This window comes from Camelina sativa, chromosome 8 (assembly GCF_030686135.1).
Source record: "Camelina sativa cultivar CO46 ecotype springtype chromosome 8, ASM3068613v1".
Classification (NCBI taxonomy): Eukaryota; Viridiplantae; Streptophyta; class Magnoliopsida; order Brassicales; family Brassicaceae; genus Camelina; species Camelina sativa.
Window position 1 is genome coordinate 25,349,154 of NC_141887.1, and position 17,894 is coordinate 25,367,047.

Consider the following 17,894-nt stretch of genomic DNA (forward strand, 5'->3'; position numbering starts at 1 on the left):
CATGGGTTACTCTGAAATCTACCCAGCATACCAACTGTGTGGCTAATATCAGGTATGGTGCAAACCTGTGCATACATCAAACTTCCCACCAGAGATGCATAAGGATATTTTTGCATTTCTTGACGATCCATTTCATTCCGAGGACATTGCGTGAGATCAAGTTTATCCCCTTTCTGCATAGGAACGATGCTAGAAGAACACGTCATCATGTCAAATCTCTCAAGAGCACAAACAACAACATGATAGATCTGTTCATGGGCCTCGGGACAGCCCCATATTTTTATAATGTTGCTAAGACCCAAAATGTTAGGGTCACTTATATTCTTTTAGTATATATAGTCGATCAACTCTCTTGGTATGTTAGGAACTTAGGATTATCAAAAGAACGATCTTATTTGCTTTCTCTCTAATGTCTCTTCTCATCTCAAACTCTTCGTCTAATCTTCTTCCATTTATGTTCGTTGAAGCTACAATCTATCCGGGTTGTATCACAATACCATGAAGGGAATCGAGCAAAGTGGAGACTCTAGCAATTCCAATCAATACAATAAGATCAAAAGAGTCTCTCCAGACTCCCAACTCAGCTTTTTAAGCTCTCCTATTCACACATCATTAAAAACTATATCCAATCCAATTATAACACTTAATACAGCTAAGCATTATATTCCAATAAAAACCGTAGTAATTTGAATTATCATGTTTGATTGTTTTCCTTTTATATCTTTCATCTTCTGACTGATCTTTGGTTGAGGGTTTAATGGAAACTGAGAGAATCTTTAATAATTTTTTTGTCTGTGTTTCTTGATGAAACAACAATTGCATGCAAAAGAGATTACATCAAATCCAAAGTTTGATTATGCGTCCACAAAGAATTAAAAAAACATGTTACTACTACTATGTTTTTGGTTGAAGTTTCCTTAATGAAACAAAAGATTGTAAGAAAAAAAGTTACAGTCTTTTGTCTATTGGTGTAGACCAGACTTTTACATTGTCTTGATCTTCTTCTTGATTCTTGTCCTTCTGCATCTCCCAATGAACTTAAGACCTTCATCGATTAGAATCACAGGGAAGGAAACAAGAATAACCACAAACCATTCCCTGAAACTCAAAGGCACGATCCCAAACACATTAGCTAAGAAAGGAACATAGAGGATGACGCAGTGAAGCGCAAAGGAGATGGTCATTGCCACAAGAAGCCAAGGGTTTCTCCATGGTGGCATCTTTAAGAGACTGTTGTCTTCAGACAAAGCGTTCAATGAGTTGAACATCTCAATTGCCACAAGAACGGAGAGGGATAGAGTCATTGGCTTGACTTTCCCTAAAGTGAAGTAATCGCAAGGATTTTTCTCAAACGCTATTGTCTTAAGACCACCTGCGATTGTGTAAGGAGCCGCTGTGAAATTGGTTCCCCACGAAGAACATTCTGACCAATTCTGAAGCTGATTGAAGCTGACCAATGTGTGCCCGTCTGCGATGAGGCTAATACCGAGGAAAGAAGCTTGTGTGTACCACAAGACAAAGATTCCAACAGTGGCAACTCCAACATAAGAACCAATCACTAGGTATCGGATAAGAACCCACGAATCAATGAGGGGGTCATCGCTTTTGCGCGGTGGTTTCTTCATAATATCAATATCAGCTGGATTGAAGCCTAAAGCTGTAGCTGGTGGACCATCAGTTACCAGATTAACCCAAAGAAGCTGAACCGGTATCATACATTCCGGTATCCCCAATGCTGCGGTTAAGAAGATGGAGATCACTTCTCCAACGTTTGATGATATCATATACCTTTGAAATGAAATCATTTAGTACAATTACAGAGGAAAAAACAGAACAAACATGATTTAGTGTAAGGCTTTTTTTTGTTGTTGCTACCTGATGAAAGCTTTCATGTTGTTGTAAATGGACCGACCCTCTGCTACAGCTGAGACGATAGTGCTGAAATTATCATCTGCAAGTACCATATCCGAAGCTTCTTTCGCAACCTGACAATATACAGCATCCTTACTAAGTGTTAAAGTCTTTAAAACTTAAGGTCTCAATTTTGCTCAGTTAACATGTTTTTACAGTTAAGTTAGTTTTTTTACCTCAGTTCCAGTGATTCCCATGGCGATTCCAATGTCAGCGAGTTTCAAAGCAGGAGCATCATTCACACCATCACCAGTCATCGCAACGATCTCTCCCATTTCCTTAAGCATCCTAACTATTTCTTGCTTATGCCTTGGCTCAGCTCGAGAGAACACTTTCCCTCCAGATTTTGACAAGATTTCGGATCTCCTTGAAGCCGGAAGAGACATGAACTCTTTACCCGTGAAGCTACTCTGCGAAAGATCTTCATTCTCCGAGAACAATCTAATCTCACAACAAATAGCTTCAGCTGTTGATTTGTTATCTCCAGTTATCACCATTACTCTAATCCCAGCGTCTCTGCAATCTTCGATTGCTCTGCCAACTTCTTCGCGTGGAGGATCTCTAAGACCAACAACTCCAACGAAGATTAGATTTGTTTCGATGTTCGAATAGCTACAAGGGTCTAAAAGCTTCTTGTGTGAAGGATGTTCTTCAGAAGAGTAATCTGAAAACTCTTCTAATTCGTCTTTGTAAGCCAATCCTAAACATCTCAATCCCTTTGAAGTCATTTCAGAATGTTTCTTGAGGATTACTTCTCTGCTAGATTCATCTAAAGGGACAAGAGTTCCATCAGCAAGCTGTGCAGATGAACTTCTCTCAAGTATACTCTCAGCTGCTCCCTGCAAAGAAATTAAAAGGGAAGATTCAGAAAACGTTTTTAACAAGAGAAGGCAATAATGATGTTTTACCTTAACGAGAAGCCGGTTTTGTCCATTTGGTTCGCGCACAATAACACTCATGGACTTACGGACACGATCAAACTCCAATGTCGCTACCTTTTTTGATCTTTTGTTCCACCAATCGCAACAAGCTGATGCAGCAAATATGGAGAAAAGATCAATGAATGAAAACTACGGTGTAATGATTTGAAAACATTATAAAATTGTAATGGTGATTCTACAGACAATGTTATGGTGTGAAAACATTATAAAACTTACCTAGCTTCACTGAGCTACCATTGTCTGAGAAGTTACCAACTTCCTCAATGTTCTCACCGTTCTTCTTCTCTGGGATGCCCATTTTCTCAACAAGAACTTTCAAGGCAGCTTCTGTAGGCAAACCTGAAGCTCTAAACAATTTGCCTTCATAGAACACTCCAGCATCATTACAAATTGAACATATCTCAGCCACAGCATGCAAGTTAGCAATATCCATATTGTTGCATCCCCAATCCACAATTCCACCATCTGTAGGATCATAAGTCGTACCATTGACTGAAAAGACCCGAGTAGTCGTTGTTTCACCGCCTAACGTGAAGAACTCCGTTGCAGACATCTGGTTTGTTGTTAAAGTCCCGGTTTTGTCTGAACAGATCACAGTTGTGCAACCAAGTGTCTCAACACTCGGAAGCTTCCTCACTATGGCGTTCTTCTGCGCCATTTTCCTCGTCCCTAAGGCTAGACATGTCGTGATCACAGCAGGTAAACCCTCGGGGATAGCTGCCACGGCTAGAGCAACAGCGATTTTGAAGTAGTAAGTACATTTCTCGAAAGAGAACCTGAAATTCACAGGCTTATAGCCATCCACAACATCCCAAGACACAAAGTTCTTGTAGTTAATCATCCACACAAGAACACAGACGATGCAGATAGCTGTAGTAAGTCTATTCCCAAACTCGTCTAGCTTCTTCTTTAACGGAGTCTCGCTCTCTTCAAGCGAAGCCTCGTGAATCTGCTTCTGTATTTTCCCGATCTCCGTATCCATACCGATACTCGTCACAATGCAAACACAGCTTCCGTTAGCAACCGTTGTTCCCGCGAAAACCATATTCTCTTTCCCTTGCAATTCACAATCATCCGTGACAACAAGATTGGCTCCTTTCAAAACGGGCATTGCCTCTCCGGTTAAAGAGCTTTGCTCGACTCTTAAAGTCGACGTTTTCAAACCGGAGACTCTCATATCAGCAGGGACTTTATCTCCTACGTTTAACTCAACTATATCCCCAGGGACAAGCTCTCTAGCAGGCAGATTCGGCAACACAGTCCCGTCTCTCAAAACCTTTGCAGATTCACATTGCATCTCTTTAAGAGCTTCAAGGGCTTTCTCAGCATTGCTCTCTTGCCACACACCAACCACAGCGTTTAAAATCAGAATCAAAACAATGACAAAAGGCTCAACGAAAGCCTCGAACCCTGAGCCATCATGCTCCTCGCTTTCGCCTAAAAAGGCTAGAACGAAAGAGATAAACGCAGCACCGAGAAGAATCTTCACAAGCGTATCGTCGAACTGTTCCAACACAAGATGCCATAAAGGCTTGCCTTTCTCCTTGGCGAGCTCGTTGTAACCGCAACTCTGACGACGGATTTGAACATCTTCGCTTGTTAAACCCTTGTCTAGCCTTGTATTGTACTCTTTCAGACATTGCTCAACAGACCAAGACCACGCCGAGAAGGACTTCTCCTCCTCCATCGTTTCAAAAGCTTTTTTTTTGCTTTAGAATCAATTACTCAAAAAATAAAACGGTTTTTTTTGTTCTTTTTATCAAATTCCTGTAGAAAAAAATTCAATGAAACAATGAAATTTAACAAACTAAATAATCAAGATCTGATTAAAATACAAACCCATAAACGAAAAACAAAGAACTGGGTGAGTATAAAAAGTGAGAGAGAGAGAAACAGAGTATAAACAATAAAAGCTCTTACCTAAACTTGAAGAAGACACACAGCAGTAAGTGCTTTCGTCATAGAACTTTGATACTATATGAGAGAAACTTCATCAAGAAAGAAAATAAAAATGAATGATTTGACTAAAAGTTTGCTTGGAGACAAAGCAGAAGACCTTCGATTTTTTTTTTTTTTTTTTTTTTAAAGAAAGGAAAAATTTTGTTCCCAAAATTTGATTCGCCTTCTACCACTAAAAATGAAAAAGGACAAATCCTGATTTGGACAAGTCGTACTTTCTTTGTGTTTGAAACTCTCGTTTTCTTTTTCTCTTTTTTTTAAGAATATTTTTTTCTTTTGTGCTTTTTGTTGTTCTTCTCCCTCCTCCTCTTCTTCTTCTTCTTCTTCTTCTTCTTCTTCTTCTCTTTTGGTTGTGGTTTAAAATTTGCTTTACAGAAAAGCGAAGGGTTAGGTAATAGTGGTGTGTGTGGGGTCCAATCTTATTGGTTGTTCATAAAGAAGAAACGGAACGTTGTTTATTCTGTACTGAAAAAGACCATACTACCCTTCATTTACAACCGTTATTACGTGTTTTGACTTTCCCCTTTCCCGTACGGCTCCGCTCGATTCGATATTTGGTAATTGGGATATTCCATTTCTAATAAAATTCAATTAAGATTTTTTTTTAAAACTAATAAAAGCGTACAAACCCTTTGATCTAGTAGTTGGTTTAGGGTTTATTAATGTTTTTATACCAGAAGGTTTGGAGTTCGAGCCCCAAATAATACGATTTGTTAATTATACCAGATTAATAGAGGCAAATTTACAGACGATCTCCAATAATGCACAATTATTGCCGTTCGTCGTGATTTTACACACATAAAAGTGAATATAGAGAATGAATGTGACCATTAAAAGCATGGAGCAGGAGAGCAAAAATGTAGTGAATCTAATATGGTTGGAAGGAATTGTTCTCATAAAATCATATATAATTGTTTTTATAATTTGTAATCAATAATAAATGGAGAGGATAAAAAAAATTAATCAAACGAAAAGTCAAATGATTTAAAGACTTCGAACAACCAATAAAATAAATAATTAATTTTTCTCTATTTCAAAAACATCTGTCAGTAGGAGAGTGCCTTGTCTGAAAATCGGCAGCCTATTCCTATTGTACCACCATTATTAATTCTTAATTATACTCGTATTTTTCTTGTTTCTGGGTTACAACAAAAAGTGAAGTTCCTCGAAGTTTCTTCCATTATTATTTGCCTCTCTGCCTACTCTACCTCCACTACGCTGTCTATATGTTTTACTATCTTATTATATTACACGTCTAACGGCAAACTCATTAACCAATATAGCTTTATTATACTAAATTATGTTTACAATCATTGATTATAATTTATATTGCCTTTGCCGGTTAGAAGACTGAAGACTTGTGTGATAGGCATATTTTTAATTTTTTTTTTGGTAACTTATTAGGCATATTTTTAATCAATGCAATAGATGATGACAAATCGATTTTTGGGCCGTTGAGCAGATTTTTTAATACATAATAAGATAAGAGTCCATAACACCTTTGTTACAAAAGCCCATTTATTTCAGGTTACCATATTACCCTCCACAGCGATCGTCGTCATCTAACAGTTAACGCCGTCAAAAGATTCCGTTAGCACCAGTTTGATCGCCAAAGCCAAATCATCATATCTCCGCCGCTGACGTAAGAATCTCCTTCCTTCTACTGCAATCTCCAGAAGCAAAGGAGGAAGCTTTTTTTTTTTTTTTTTGGAGAGACGAAACAATGGGTGTGCTCACGAACAAGGTTGAGAGAGACGAGCTTAAACCTGGTGATCACATCTACACTTACCGAGCCGTCTTCGCCTATTCTCACCACGGTGCTTTGATTCTTCCTTTTTTTTTTTATATCATCATCATCAATTGGGTTTTGAATGCATTGTGTGTGGATCATCATCATCTAGGGTTTTCCTCAATTTGGGTCTTGCGTATTTTTAGGTTTATCCATTGCACAGAAGAAGAAGAAAGAAAGAAATAGTCTTTGATTTTTGTCACCTTTAATCTCTGTTTGGTTGTTAGGGTTTTAATCTTGATGGCAAAGTTACTGACTTTGTAGGGTTTTAATCTATAGTTCCACTGTTAGTGATGTGGTCAATTCAATGGTGGTACCATGATTGCTTTTGTTGACATTTCAACTGTTTTGTTTTCTTCTGAATTTGTAGGCGTATTTGTTGGTGGTTGCAAAGTGGTTCATTTCAAACCTGAGCACAGCTTAATATCTTCCACACTAGCTTCTTCTTCGTCCTCTTCAGTTTCAGAGGTTGATGATTCTTCAGAAGCTCCTTGCCCTACATTTCCTGACTGTGGATACAAACAACCAAAGAGTGGAGTAGTACTTTCTTGCCTTGACTGCTTCCTCAAGAAGGGTTCACTTTACCGTTTTGAATATGGAGTCAGCTCTTCGATTTTCCTCTCCAGATTCCGAGGTGGAACTTGCACAACCGCTCCATCTGACCCGTTTCAAACAGTCATCCATAGAGCAATGCACCTTCTCCAAAACGGATTTGGTAACTACGACGTTTTCCAAAATAACTGTGAAGATTTTGCTCTCTACTGCAAGACAGGGTTGCTCATTCTGGATAAGAACGGGGTTGGGAGAAGCGGTCAAGCTAGCTCCATGCTGGGAGCTCCTCTTGCTGCACTCCTCTCTTCACCTCTCACATTGTTGATCCCAAATCCTGTTGGTGTTGCAACTGTCACTGCTGGGATGTATTGTATGAGCAGGTATGCTACTGATATCGGTGTTAGAAACGATGTGATCAAGGTTCCCGTTGAGGATTTGGCTCTGAACCTTGGCTTTAAAACCCTCAAGAGAAAAAGGAAAGCTTTTGACACCAGCGTTTCCAGGTGAACATAGATTCTTTTATGTTCATAGAAAAGTACATAAGACTGGCCAATGCTTAGTCATGATCCTTAGTTTCCCCTCCATCTCATTTCTTGTTTGCTATGGTGACACTGTAAAAAAGTGGATTCCAGTATTATCAAGATTTAGTTCTATAACTTGCTTTTTGGCCTTGAAACCAGTTACGGAAAGGAGCAAACTCATATACTAAAAAGCTTATATATACATGAAAACTCCGCTTAAAATCTTCATGTATGTTGAGTTTTCAATATGTAATTGAAAGTGATTTAAGAACTTAGTGGTGGTTGTTTAGTGTTGTTGTCACCAGTTTTCTTTTTAAAGTCCTGTTCGAAATCTGCAAGATTCGCCAGTTCATCGACAGCTTCGACGGTTGTTTGAATTCTAGCTGCGTTTTCGATTAACAACGAAACCAAAGTGGCAACCGGAAGGATTTCATGTAGGCTCATCGGTATGGCTCTATCTTCATTGTTGTCCTCTTCAGATGGGACTTCGTCTTTAGGTTTGTTTTTCTCAACTGGAACAGTTTTTAAGGTTTCTTGAAGCTCTTGTACTGCAGAGTTCATATCAAACACCAGGAAATCCATCTTGGATGATTTTCTTGTGTTCTTCATCATTTCCATTAATTCTCTTAAGATTTTTGAAGAAGCTGAGCTCAGTTTCATACAAGCTTCCCCGAAATGCTTCTTGACCTGGTCTGGAGCCTGTAGAAGCAGAAGACACTAGTTTTAGTTTCACTACAACCTCTAAAAGTAACTTCTTCAAAACAATGATAAAAATTAAAGGGTTACCTCTGTTTCATAGTTGATGCATATACTGAGATTCTCAAGGCAATAAGCACATCTGCGCATAGCAGCCCCTATCTTTACATATAGCTTCCATGGATGCCGGAAGTTAAAGCTTCCATGTGCAGGTTCCCATCTCGCTAGATTCGCCTGAGATTATAAAAAGAAAAAGAAGAATAAGCGGCGGAAAAATCAGAAAAAAAAAAGAACTTATCCGTTATCTTATAGATAATCTGTTAAGTTACCATGGCTTCCTCTGCTCCCTTAGAGTTAAGCACACATTTGAATCCTTGTAACTTCATGTTAGTGTCTCCATCTTCATTTCGATTCGTCGAGACTTCGGTCTCCTTGAAGTACTCTGCTACACAGGCTGCAGTTTTAATAATATAGTCAGCTCACTAGCTAGCTAATGCTGAATCTTTCATAACAAGTTTTGGTTTTGTAATCCCCCTTACCGTCTAATGAATCGGCAAGTTTTTCAAAGTTACGTTCAATAAGACGGTGAAGCTGAGATCCTGCCCAAATGGGACACAAGAAGACAGTAATGATAATGCAGATAGATGTTCCAATAGCAATAGTTGATACTCTTTGCTGAGCCATGTCAACTAGCTTATCTACTCGATAACCGCCTACTGATACAAGGCTAAATGTGAGGATAAAAATCATTGCTCCGTAGTCGAATCTGGCTTTGAATGACGGCACAAACCGCGAGTACGTAGCTGTGAAAGCTGCAAGAATCAAACCCACAAAGGAATTTTATAAAGATTGATCCTCTTTTTAGGTTACTTACAAGAAAAGACCGATCATTTTAGGGTTTTGGCTATTACCAAAGAGGAAAACAGAGCATCCAATCACAAAAACCTCAGCTTTCCCTGATTGAGTGGCGACCCAATGAACAGCAATGCCTAGTGAGCCAGCTAATATAGTTGCCACAACTCTGTTTACACATTTTGAGAATGTTGCTCCTGTTGTACATGGAGATACACACACATATATACATACATTATAAGGTCGTTTTCACTCGTTAAAAAGAAGGTTGCATAATTTTGAATATAGATTTAGTTTACGTACCAACATTGGACTCGAAGACAACGACAACAGTCATGATAGCCCACATAGCATTTCCTCCAACACCATCATACAAAGGTCTCATGTAATAAAAGATTGAGACCAATGAAAGTGCAAGTCCTACTTTCAGACAATGTACCACTTTGGCCGGATCATCTGCCCCAATCCTCCAAGCTTTCCTCATAAAGTTTGCGATGCGCTCCACGATAACCATCATTACCAAATCCTTTAGCCAATGAAAGATCCTAACACTCAGTACCGATTTAGGAACCAATCTCTCTGTTGTTCCATTGTCTACGCTTATCCTCCACTCTAGCTTCCCTGCTTCTTGTGATGCCATAGTATAATATCCGAGAACCTGAATCTTAAACTGTAAACTAAAACCTCCAAAGAAAATGAATGTTTTGGTTAAGAATGTTTTGGGTGTGTTTTTTATGAACAATGGCAATGGAGTGTTACATATATAGAGATTATAAAGGGTATATAATATTTTTCAAAGTTCTTGGAGTTTTTTTTTTTTTTAAGTGGGGAATTAATTTTATTTTGTTTATGTACTAATATATATATTATTGATCACTCTCTTCCACTTTGATATGCAAACAAAAAAAAGATGTAAGTGGCCTAATTGAAATCTTATAGTATGATTAGTTAAGTTTTGTGCTACAAAGTCGTCATCGCATAAGTACTGATGTTGAAACCTGCCTTCGTACTACATCCATCCATTTCATTGCAACGTCAGAAAATTTTAAAAATAAAAAATATATCCCAAGATATAAGAAGTTTCGATTAATTTCTCATTTTAAACCGATCCAAGATTTTACGCATGTTTTGATTTTACGATTTTACGTATAATCAACCCTATTTTGCAGTCTATCGTAGTTCTATATATTTTTTATAAAATCCATCATAGTTACATTGTAAATTCTTTTTTATAGAAAATACTCATAATCATTTTTTTAATAACTAACTCATCACAAGTTTGCACAGATTGTTATAATTTATGATTGAGTAGCCTATATTACTCAAATTCCACCAACCAAAATGTTAGTTAGCTCAATACACGGTATTAAGTTTTTCATTTCAGATCACTCTTTCATAGTCCCATACACGAAATTATGATATTTAAATCAATTAGATCGATTACTATTACATGCACTAGCCACTCAGAGTTATATGTATGCGTGTGCATTGCGTGCGTACATACGTACACGATGTCACGTTAAGTATAAAACACATGAAAAGTGGATTGTCGTAAGCAAATAAAGCCCTTCGCATATTCCTTTTCTGATTAGAGAATTCACGGTGTGACGAAATAACTTTATTACTCTTATTTGCTTTATCAATTTTTTTTTTACATGCAATTAAGTTCGAATTAAAAGTGCTATTCACGCACCAAATGATATCAAATATAAATATGAAAGCAGGCACGTTTGACTTTCACTACTACCTTTTAATAATGTACATATCAAAAGTTACAATATAATTCTTGAGAGGAATATAAATACATATACAAACACAAACCAATTAGAAGAGAATTGACATAACCTAACTTTCATTTAGGTCACTAAGTGTGCCCCAAATTATAAGAGACCTAATTTAATCGTTGGGTTCTCAAAAATATTATCTTGCCCTAAGTGGACGCACTTATATATATTATCACTAAACAAGATTTTTTATTTATGCTTTTTTATACATATTTGTGTGGTCCATAATTAATCGAAGAGTGTAAAGAAGAAAACTTTGGACAACTTGAGCTTCTTTGGGTTCCCCTATTGGTTCTTGTGAATATGTATGAAGTGCCCTTCAGCTTATCACCTTTTTGTTTGTGTGATTTGATAAGAAGAGCGGTTTAACTTTTTTTTTGTCTTATCGAATTAGTTTTTAAATATATCGTGTTGGAATTAGGTCATGATTGAAATAAAGTTGTATATAAAGATTTAATCGTATATTTCGCAAAAGAAAATCTAATACCATCGGCATGCAAATGTTGATTGAATTATAATAGGAAAAAACTTATTTTGTTCTACACGCACAATAGCAAATGACCGTATAATAAAATTATTTGCACCGAATATGCTTATACAAGACACAACGTAAAATATTATTTTATTTTTTGCAAATATATATATATATATATATATATTTTTTAAATGATTTCAATGTGATTTAATTAATAAGCTCTTGACTTCTGTTCTCAACTTCTCATGGATTATTTCGGATTTTGCTGACACAACATTTTTAGTGGCATAAAAAAGTCTTACGTCCTATATATCTCGTTACTTCCTTTTGTCTCCAACTTTTTTTTTCATTTTTCATATTAAAATTTTGATGATTTGTTTTCTTGATCACAAAATTTTGATACTTCAATATTATTTACGAGTACAAACTAAAAATATATACATTAAAAAATATTTACAAATTTTCATTGATAGTTTAAACTATTTTTACCTGTATTCTTTTTTAGAAAACATTTTCTAACAATCACATATAGACAAATCAATATTTTTCCTTTCGTTAAATGTCGAGTCGTTCGCTAATCTGACTTATGCAAATATATATGCAATCATACATTACCAACTCCACAACTACAAGGTACAAGCTAGCTAGAATCAATCAGAAACAACTACGTGGCAGTGGCACTGATTCATATCTCTATGGGCCAGTCGGATTATTATTAAAAGGGCCATTAGGCCTACCTTAATAGGCTATGATAAATACAATAGTGCAGGCTTACTTAGCTACTTTTTAGTCTAATTTCTAGCTATGTTTACTATCCAAATCTCGAATCACTAATCCATACAAACTTCATTGTCCATTAGGTTTTGTTTTTTGGTTATTTTGGAAGGTTGTTTTTATATTGTATTGGGGAGGGAAAGGCGGAAAGCCTAAGCTTTCTCTGTATGTTCTTGGGCCTTTCGTGATAGGAAATTTGCATCATCTCAATGAATTAGTTTAACTACTATATAAACTAGACAGTGATCCACACTGTACAGAGTGGAAAAATATTGACTTAAATTTAAATTTACTTGTTACAAAATAATAGTAGAAAATTTATTTATTTTATACATTTTCTAGATTTATACATTTTCTTTTGTTAGTTATTAAATTAATAAAAATGTAATAACATTTTTGTAATATGTCACATAATAATAGGGTTAAACTATAACAACATTGAAATAAGTAAATAGAGATGCTTAGCATGGTTTTTTTGTGATATATAATGTATTGATGAATCATTATTTGAATCGAAATCCACATAATATGTATTGCTGTGGCAAATTCGCTCGATACATCATACAACTGTACAAGCATATATATTCGAAAGTGACCCCGAAACACCAAGCCAACATCAGTAAAATTGTCCCAACCAAAAAATCAAATTAGTATTAAAAAACGAGTTTATACTTTGCCTCTATACTATTACAATTACCAGTCGTCGGCCACTACCATTGAGATTCTTGATTTGGTATTGTATCACTTGCGCTCTCTGCATCACTACACCAACTTGCTGCCTCAATATGCTTATGCAGTTATGCTTTTCACGTTTGTCTTCATATGTTCCTCATGTTATTATTTTATTGGTAAAAAGTTATATATATAGAGCTAATCAAATTTTGTAAAAGGTGGTGTCTTTGGAAAGAATTTAACTTTCTAGAAAAATCATAAATTATAATGCCACTATTTTTGTGAAAATAATTTCTAGAATATTAAAACTTACTTGAAATGCAAAGAGACAGGAGTCGTCTTTGGTCTTTCTCATGAAAATAAAAAACAAAGTAAAGCAAATAGAAATAGAATCTCAGTGGGTATATTTAAGAAAACGATTTGTGATTGGAATAGTCTTTAGTTGGAGCAGGTATGTTGTCGTGTCTTTTTATTACTCCAAAATAATAGTCTGATAAGAATACTATGTTACATTGCATTTTATATGATAATTTAATATTTCAAGGTCGTGTTGTATTCAACACGCAGTTTTGTTTGTGGTCATGAGTTGGTTCCTTGATTAGTCTCCTAATTAGACTTTGCTTTCGAGATAAGTCTCACATATATAAACTGAATTGAACAACAAATCGGAGCCATGTATTAGGATGTAGAAACTACAAACTACTCATCCGTGTATAATTAATGATCTATGTCTTGTATTCAAACATCTACGAAACTTATTTTTTTTTTCTACACCTTGTTTTATCTATCGTATGCTCGTATTTAATAAGGACGTGCTCTTCTTTTTTTTTTTTGTCAACAAGGACGTGCTCTTCTTTCATGGATTAAAACATCATCCTAGATTTATTTTAATGGATAAAGATGTGTTGATATGCGAATGTTTCATTTTTAGGTAACTTACGCGGTCCGTATATATACAGATATATTGAGGCGATGGTATTAAAGTTTTGGTTTTATTGTTACCAAAATTTATATCGCACCATATATATGCATGTAATATGCGAAGTTAAAGAAAAAAAATATAATCTCGAAATTAAACAGCAATCTATACTAATAAAAAGTAGAAGTTCTTAAATCCGTCCACATAGGATTTTAAACACCAATAAAAATTTGACATATTTTCAGAATTTTCTATATTAAGAATTATTTTAAACAACCTATCATCATTTGACATGTCATTCATTAACATTTTCTAAATTTACAGAATTTTTCAGAAAAAGGAAAATTTTAAATTTATGGAAATCAAAGAACTAAGCACAATATCCCACATCGGCTAGAAATTTTTTAGACAATGGTTCAGAACCAATATAAATAAAATTAATATGCTTCCAACAACAAATGAGCAAGAAAGCTTGATTTATTAGGCGTCTAGGTTTAAAAGTTTTATTTGGTTTGATCTGGTTTTTTATTTGATCAAATTAAAACTTTAAACAGTTTCAAAAAATATTATAATATTTAAAAAAATTAAAAGTTTAAATATTATAAATATTGAAACTTTTAAAAGTTCTTAGCTTTTAAAAAGTTTTTAAATATTTTAAGTTTTAAATTTTAAAAGTTAAAAATATTATAAATATTGAAAAAATTTAAAAGGTTCAAATTTTATATTTCGAAACCTTTTAAAAGTTTAAAATATTATAAATATTGATGCAAAACATAAATTATCTTATTTATCTATATTTGTGCTTTTTATTTCTTATGAGCTGTAAAACATAATTTTGTGTATGATTTTAGAGATGAGTTGATATTCTTTCATTAATTTTTTATTTTTGGATCTAAGGAAGAATGATTGACATCGCAAGACCTTAATTTAATGTTTGAGTCAAATTTTGAGGTTTAAAGAAGAAAGATGGACGATAAACATATATGTTTTATTAGCTATACATAGACATGACCAGGGTTACAGTTGTTACGGTTAAGGTTTATTAACCATCGGTTATAGTTAGAAATTTTTGTAACCTTAACTAGAACCGTTTAACAAACGGTTAAATGGTTACGTTTAAATATAATTACGGTTCAAGCGGTTACTGTTATATACGGTTACGGTTATTTGATAATATAATACGGTTGATAATATTTGATGATATAATATAATTTATATTATTTATTTATAATTAATATTTTCTTATATTGTACTCATATTTCTATATATCATATGATTCATATTAAATAAATAATTATTTGTATATTTTATTATGTTTTTAAAATATTATAAACCAAGTAAGGATTTTGGTTTGAGAAGTTTTTAAACGCGTGGATCTAAAACCAAATAAGTATATGGATAAAATTGTCAATAATTGGGTGCATGTGTTGACTATGCTGGTAATCATGAATTTCACAAATTTTATGAGAAAAGAAATGATTTTGTTCTTGGAGTTTGATGGGTTAACAAGTTGTGTGGTAGTCTAAAAAAAGGTTTTTCAGTGGAAGAATGTGAAGAAGTTGACGAGGAAGAAGAAGAAAAAGAGTATAACGAATAACCAAACTATAAAAGTTACGATGACAATTAACACAAAATTTGACAATGAAAATGACAAGAAAGAATATGAAGAATAAGAAAACATTGAATAAAAACACGAAAACATAGGTGGTAGCGATCAATTAAATATGAAAACGAGTTAAATTCATGATTATAAAATTGTTTCGTTTTTCTAGTGGTCAAAGAAAATGGTTTAGGATATGTGAAGTCATCAGTTTGATTTGTCTCGCTTGAACGTCAAGTTAAATTTATGATTTTTTTTATCAGATTTGATTGTATAATACAACTGATTTTTATATTTTAAAAAATTGTGTATCTGAAATTTAATTTTTTTCCTTAGTACTAATTTTAATTTTTTTTATGAGATAATATTTTATTATCGTAATTAATAATATATAATTGTTTTCAAAATATATCAAATAAATCCGCGTAGGGTGGTTTCAAAACCTAGTATATATAAAGAAATGTTAGAAATCTCATATGTCGTTTCATGCACGTACTTATTATTAACGTGAACCACCGCAAAAAAATACTTTAATACCTAAACCTAGTTAATTCATCTCTATCGAACAAAAATATGATATGATACAAGACTATATACAATAATAGCACTAGACATTTATGTGTTAAAAAGGTCATGAAGAAGCAAACTAAAGGCCAAATAAGTGGCTCCATCAGACAAAAGACAAAAGAAAGTGAACAGAGGATTTATAAAAAGTGGAAGGAAGAATCATCATGCTCCTCCCAAGGCGACTCTTCCGGGTCTGAAAATCCCAAATCTAATCACATATTTTTACTCGTAACTATTTGCTTTTGTCTTTATTATCTTGTCTTTTTGACGATATGATCTCATATCACCATGTTGGTCCACCACTATCACCACCTAGGATGATTTCACTCCATAGCTCATTGCTTGAACCACCTTCTCTCTTCTTATTACCATCATCGTGTCTCACATGTTGATGATGATGATTATGCTGGTCTTCATAACCTCCATAAGGATAAATCATCTTATTTTCTCCTCCATTAACAACGAAGTTATCATGATTACCAATTCCTTCCTCGTTCCTGTCTAGTGAAAAGCCAAGATTCTTTTTTTGGTGGTCATGATCATATTCTTGACGAAACTGAATCATACCCATAGGAGCTTGGAAAAGACCGTCCTGCCCTCCTGTCACAACTTGCTCAGTAAAATGACCGTAGGCCCCTTGAGCTCGCTTGTCTTGCATAGGGGTGGAGAAGGAGAGGCTGTGCTCATTATTATCATCATGGGTCGTGCTAGGGTTTGATGGTGATGATGTGAAGACAAAAGGAGGGTTGAGATCTGGGAGATTCTTGGTGGAAGAAGAAGTAGAGGAATTTGGAAGTAGTAATGGAAGCTTCTTGTTCTTTCTTGAACCTCCGCCTACGGGGACGTTACGGAGAGAACCACCTTCAGTCCAATATCTCCTACAAGACTTACACAAGTACCTAGGCTGTGCTAAGCTGTAGTTGTTGTAATAACAAAACTTGGTGTTGCTTGAGTTGCATCTTGGACAGTTTCTTGGTTCCTGTGGCCTGGTGCTCATCGTCGTCATCAACTTCTTTTCATCATCCATTATCATTGTGGTTGCTGATGTTGAATCCATTGTTGTTGTTGTTGGTGGTGGTTTTGTTGTGACGATGGTGTTGTAGGGAATATTGTTAGTAATAGTCATCTGGTGTTGGTATTGATCATGATCATGGTGATGATATTGATGATGGTCCATGATGTAAGGCTTCAATTACAGTTTCTAATAAATCCCTGTGATAATCATGTATGATCAACCCATCTACTGAAGCATATGAAAACATGAATGATAACAAAAGTAGAACAAATAAAAAAGTGACACATACAAATAAATAAAATACTAAAACTTATTGAAAGAACATAAAAAGTCGAAGATCATGAACCAACTAAAGAGATATATATATATATATATACATGGAGCTATGTTTAGTATATGAATGAGAACGACCAAAGTTAATCAATAAAGGATCTGAGAGAGTGGGAACAAATAATCACTTTCTAAACGTATGGATCGAGCAAGACACTAATAAAAAGGTGCTAGGAACTGATCTCTAAAAGAGCCAGACATATCTTTTAAATAAGGGACAAATTTTCAAAGAAATCAGAAGGTAGAAAGATGTAACCTTTGAAAAGTAAAACAAAACAAAAAAAAAACCTAATAAACACATAAACCAAAAAGCAAAAGAAAGTTAAAAGGGAAAAAAAAAAAGAATAGAGAAAGTAATTTGCAGAAGAAACAAGGAGATAAGAGAAAAAGGGAAGAAGATGAACTGACCTGATGTTCAAAGAGATGACTTAGAGAGAGAGAGGGAGAGAGAATATTTTGAGGCTAAAGTTTAGAAGTGTTGGGTTTCACTTTTATGGGCATTTTAGTGGTGTGTTTGTTTTGACTATCTTTTAATTC

The 17,894-nt window shown here is 34.7% G+C and overlaps 3 protein-coding genes and 1 pseudogene across 4 annotated transcripts; 1 reads left to right on the top strand and 3 right to left on the bottom strand.

The window, feature by feature from the left end:
• Nucleotides 1–746: 746 nt before the first annotated feature.
• On the bottom strand, nucleotides 747–5,177 carry LOC104707976 (calcium-transporting ATPase 2, endoplasmic reticulum-type). The gene is made up of 6 exons (XM_010424441.3): nucleotides 4,773–5,177; nucleotides 3,069–4,619; nucleotides 2,820–2,941; nucleotides 2,088–2,750; nucleotides 1,876–1,985; nucleotides 747–1,788 (listed from the first exon to the last, which is right to left on the bottom strand). The coding sequence occupies exons 2-6, from the start codon at nucleotides 4,537–4,539 to the stop codon at nucleotides 984–986; spliced, it is 3,171 nt and encodes a 1,056-aa protein (XP_010422743.1). The 5' UTR covers nucleotides 4,540–4,619; nucleotides 4,773–5,177; the 3' UTR covers nucleotides 747–983.
• A 1,229-nt stretch (nucleotides 5,178–6,406) lies between these two features.
• Nucleotides 6,407–7,808, top strand: LOC147940455 (protein LEAD-SENSITIVE 1-like). The gene is made up of 2 exons (XM_087461822.1): nucleotides 6,407–6,628; nucleotides 6,971–7,808. Exons 1-2 carry the CDS (start codon nucleotides 6,535–6,537, stop codon nucleotides 7,657–7,659), a joined length of 783 nt encoding a protein of 260 aa, XP_087317948.1. The 5' UTR covers nucleotides 6,407–6,534; the 3' UTR covers nucleotides 7,660–7,808.
• Nucleotides 7,809–7,832: 24 nt separating this feature from the next.
• LOC104707977 (aluminum-activated malate transporter 10-like) lies at nucleotides 7,833–9,972 on the bottom strand. Its single transcript, XM_010424442.2, has 6 exons — nucleotides 9,525–9,972; nucleotides 9,281–9,418; nucleotides 8,909–9,181; nucleotides 8,699–8,823; nucleotides 8,460–8,603; nucleotides 7,833–8,372 (listed from the first exon to the last, which is right to left on the bottom strand). The coding sequence occupies exons 1-6, from the start codon at nucleotides 9,859–9,861 to the stop codon at nucleotides 7,938–7,940; spliced, it is 1,452 nt and encodes a 483-aa protein (XP_010422744.1). The 5' UTR covers nucleotides 9,862–9,972; the 3' UTR covers nucleotides 7,833–7,937.
• A 5,999-nt stretch (nucleotides 9,973–15,971) lies between these two features.
• On the bottom strand, nucleotides 15,972–17,885 carry LOC147940456 (dof zinc finger protein DOF4.1 pseudogene; annotated as a pseudogene). Its single transcript, XR_015563901.1, has 2 exons — nucleotides 17,766–17,885; nucleotides 15,972–17,224 (listed from the first exon to the last, which is right to left on the bottom strand). The product of XR_015563901.1 is annotated as a dof zinc finger protein DOF4.1 pseudogene (transcript).
• Nucleotides 17,886–17,894: the final 9 nt, after the last annotated feature.

Excerpts from the sequence above, each read along its gene's own strand:
- LOC104707976 (XM_010424441.3), bottom strand. The coding sequence starts at position 4,539 with ATGGAGGAGGAGAAGTCCTTCTCGGCGTGGTCTTGGTCTGTTGAGCAA. Across the intron at positions 2,751-2,819 it reads AAAACCGGCTTCTCGTTAAG|GGAGCAGCTGAGAGTATACT; the intron begins GTAAAACATCAT and ends ATTTCTTTGCAG. Across the intron at positions 1,789-1,875 it reads AACATGAAAGCTTTCATCAG|GTATATGATATCATCAAACG; the intron begins GTAGCAACAACA and ends TTCATTTCAAAG.
- LOC147940455 (XM_087461822.1), top strand. The coding sequence starts at position 6,535 with ATGGGTGTGCTCACGAACAAGGTTGAGAGAGACGAGCTTAAACCTGGT. Across the intron at positions 6,629-6,970 it reads CTTCGCCTATTCTCACCACG|GCGTATTTGTTGGTGGTTGC; the intron begins GTGCTTTGATTC and ends CTGAATTTGTAG.
- LOC104707977 (XM_010424442.2), bottom strand. The coding sequence starts at position 9,861 with ATGGCATCACAAGAAGCAGGGAAGCTAGAGTGGAGGATAAGCGTAGAC. Across the intron at positions 9,182-9,280 it reads ATGCTCTGTTTTCCTCTTTG|CTTTCACAGCTACGTACTCG; the intron begins GTAATAGCCAAA and ends TGATTCTTGCAG. Across the intron at positions 8,604-8,698 it reads AGGGAGCAGAGGAAGCCATG|GCGAATCTAGCGAGATGGGA; the intron begins GTAACTTAACAG and ends TTATAATCTCAG.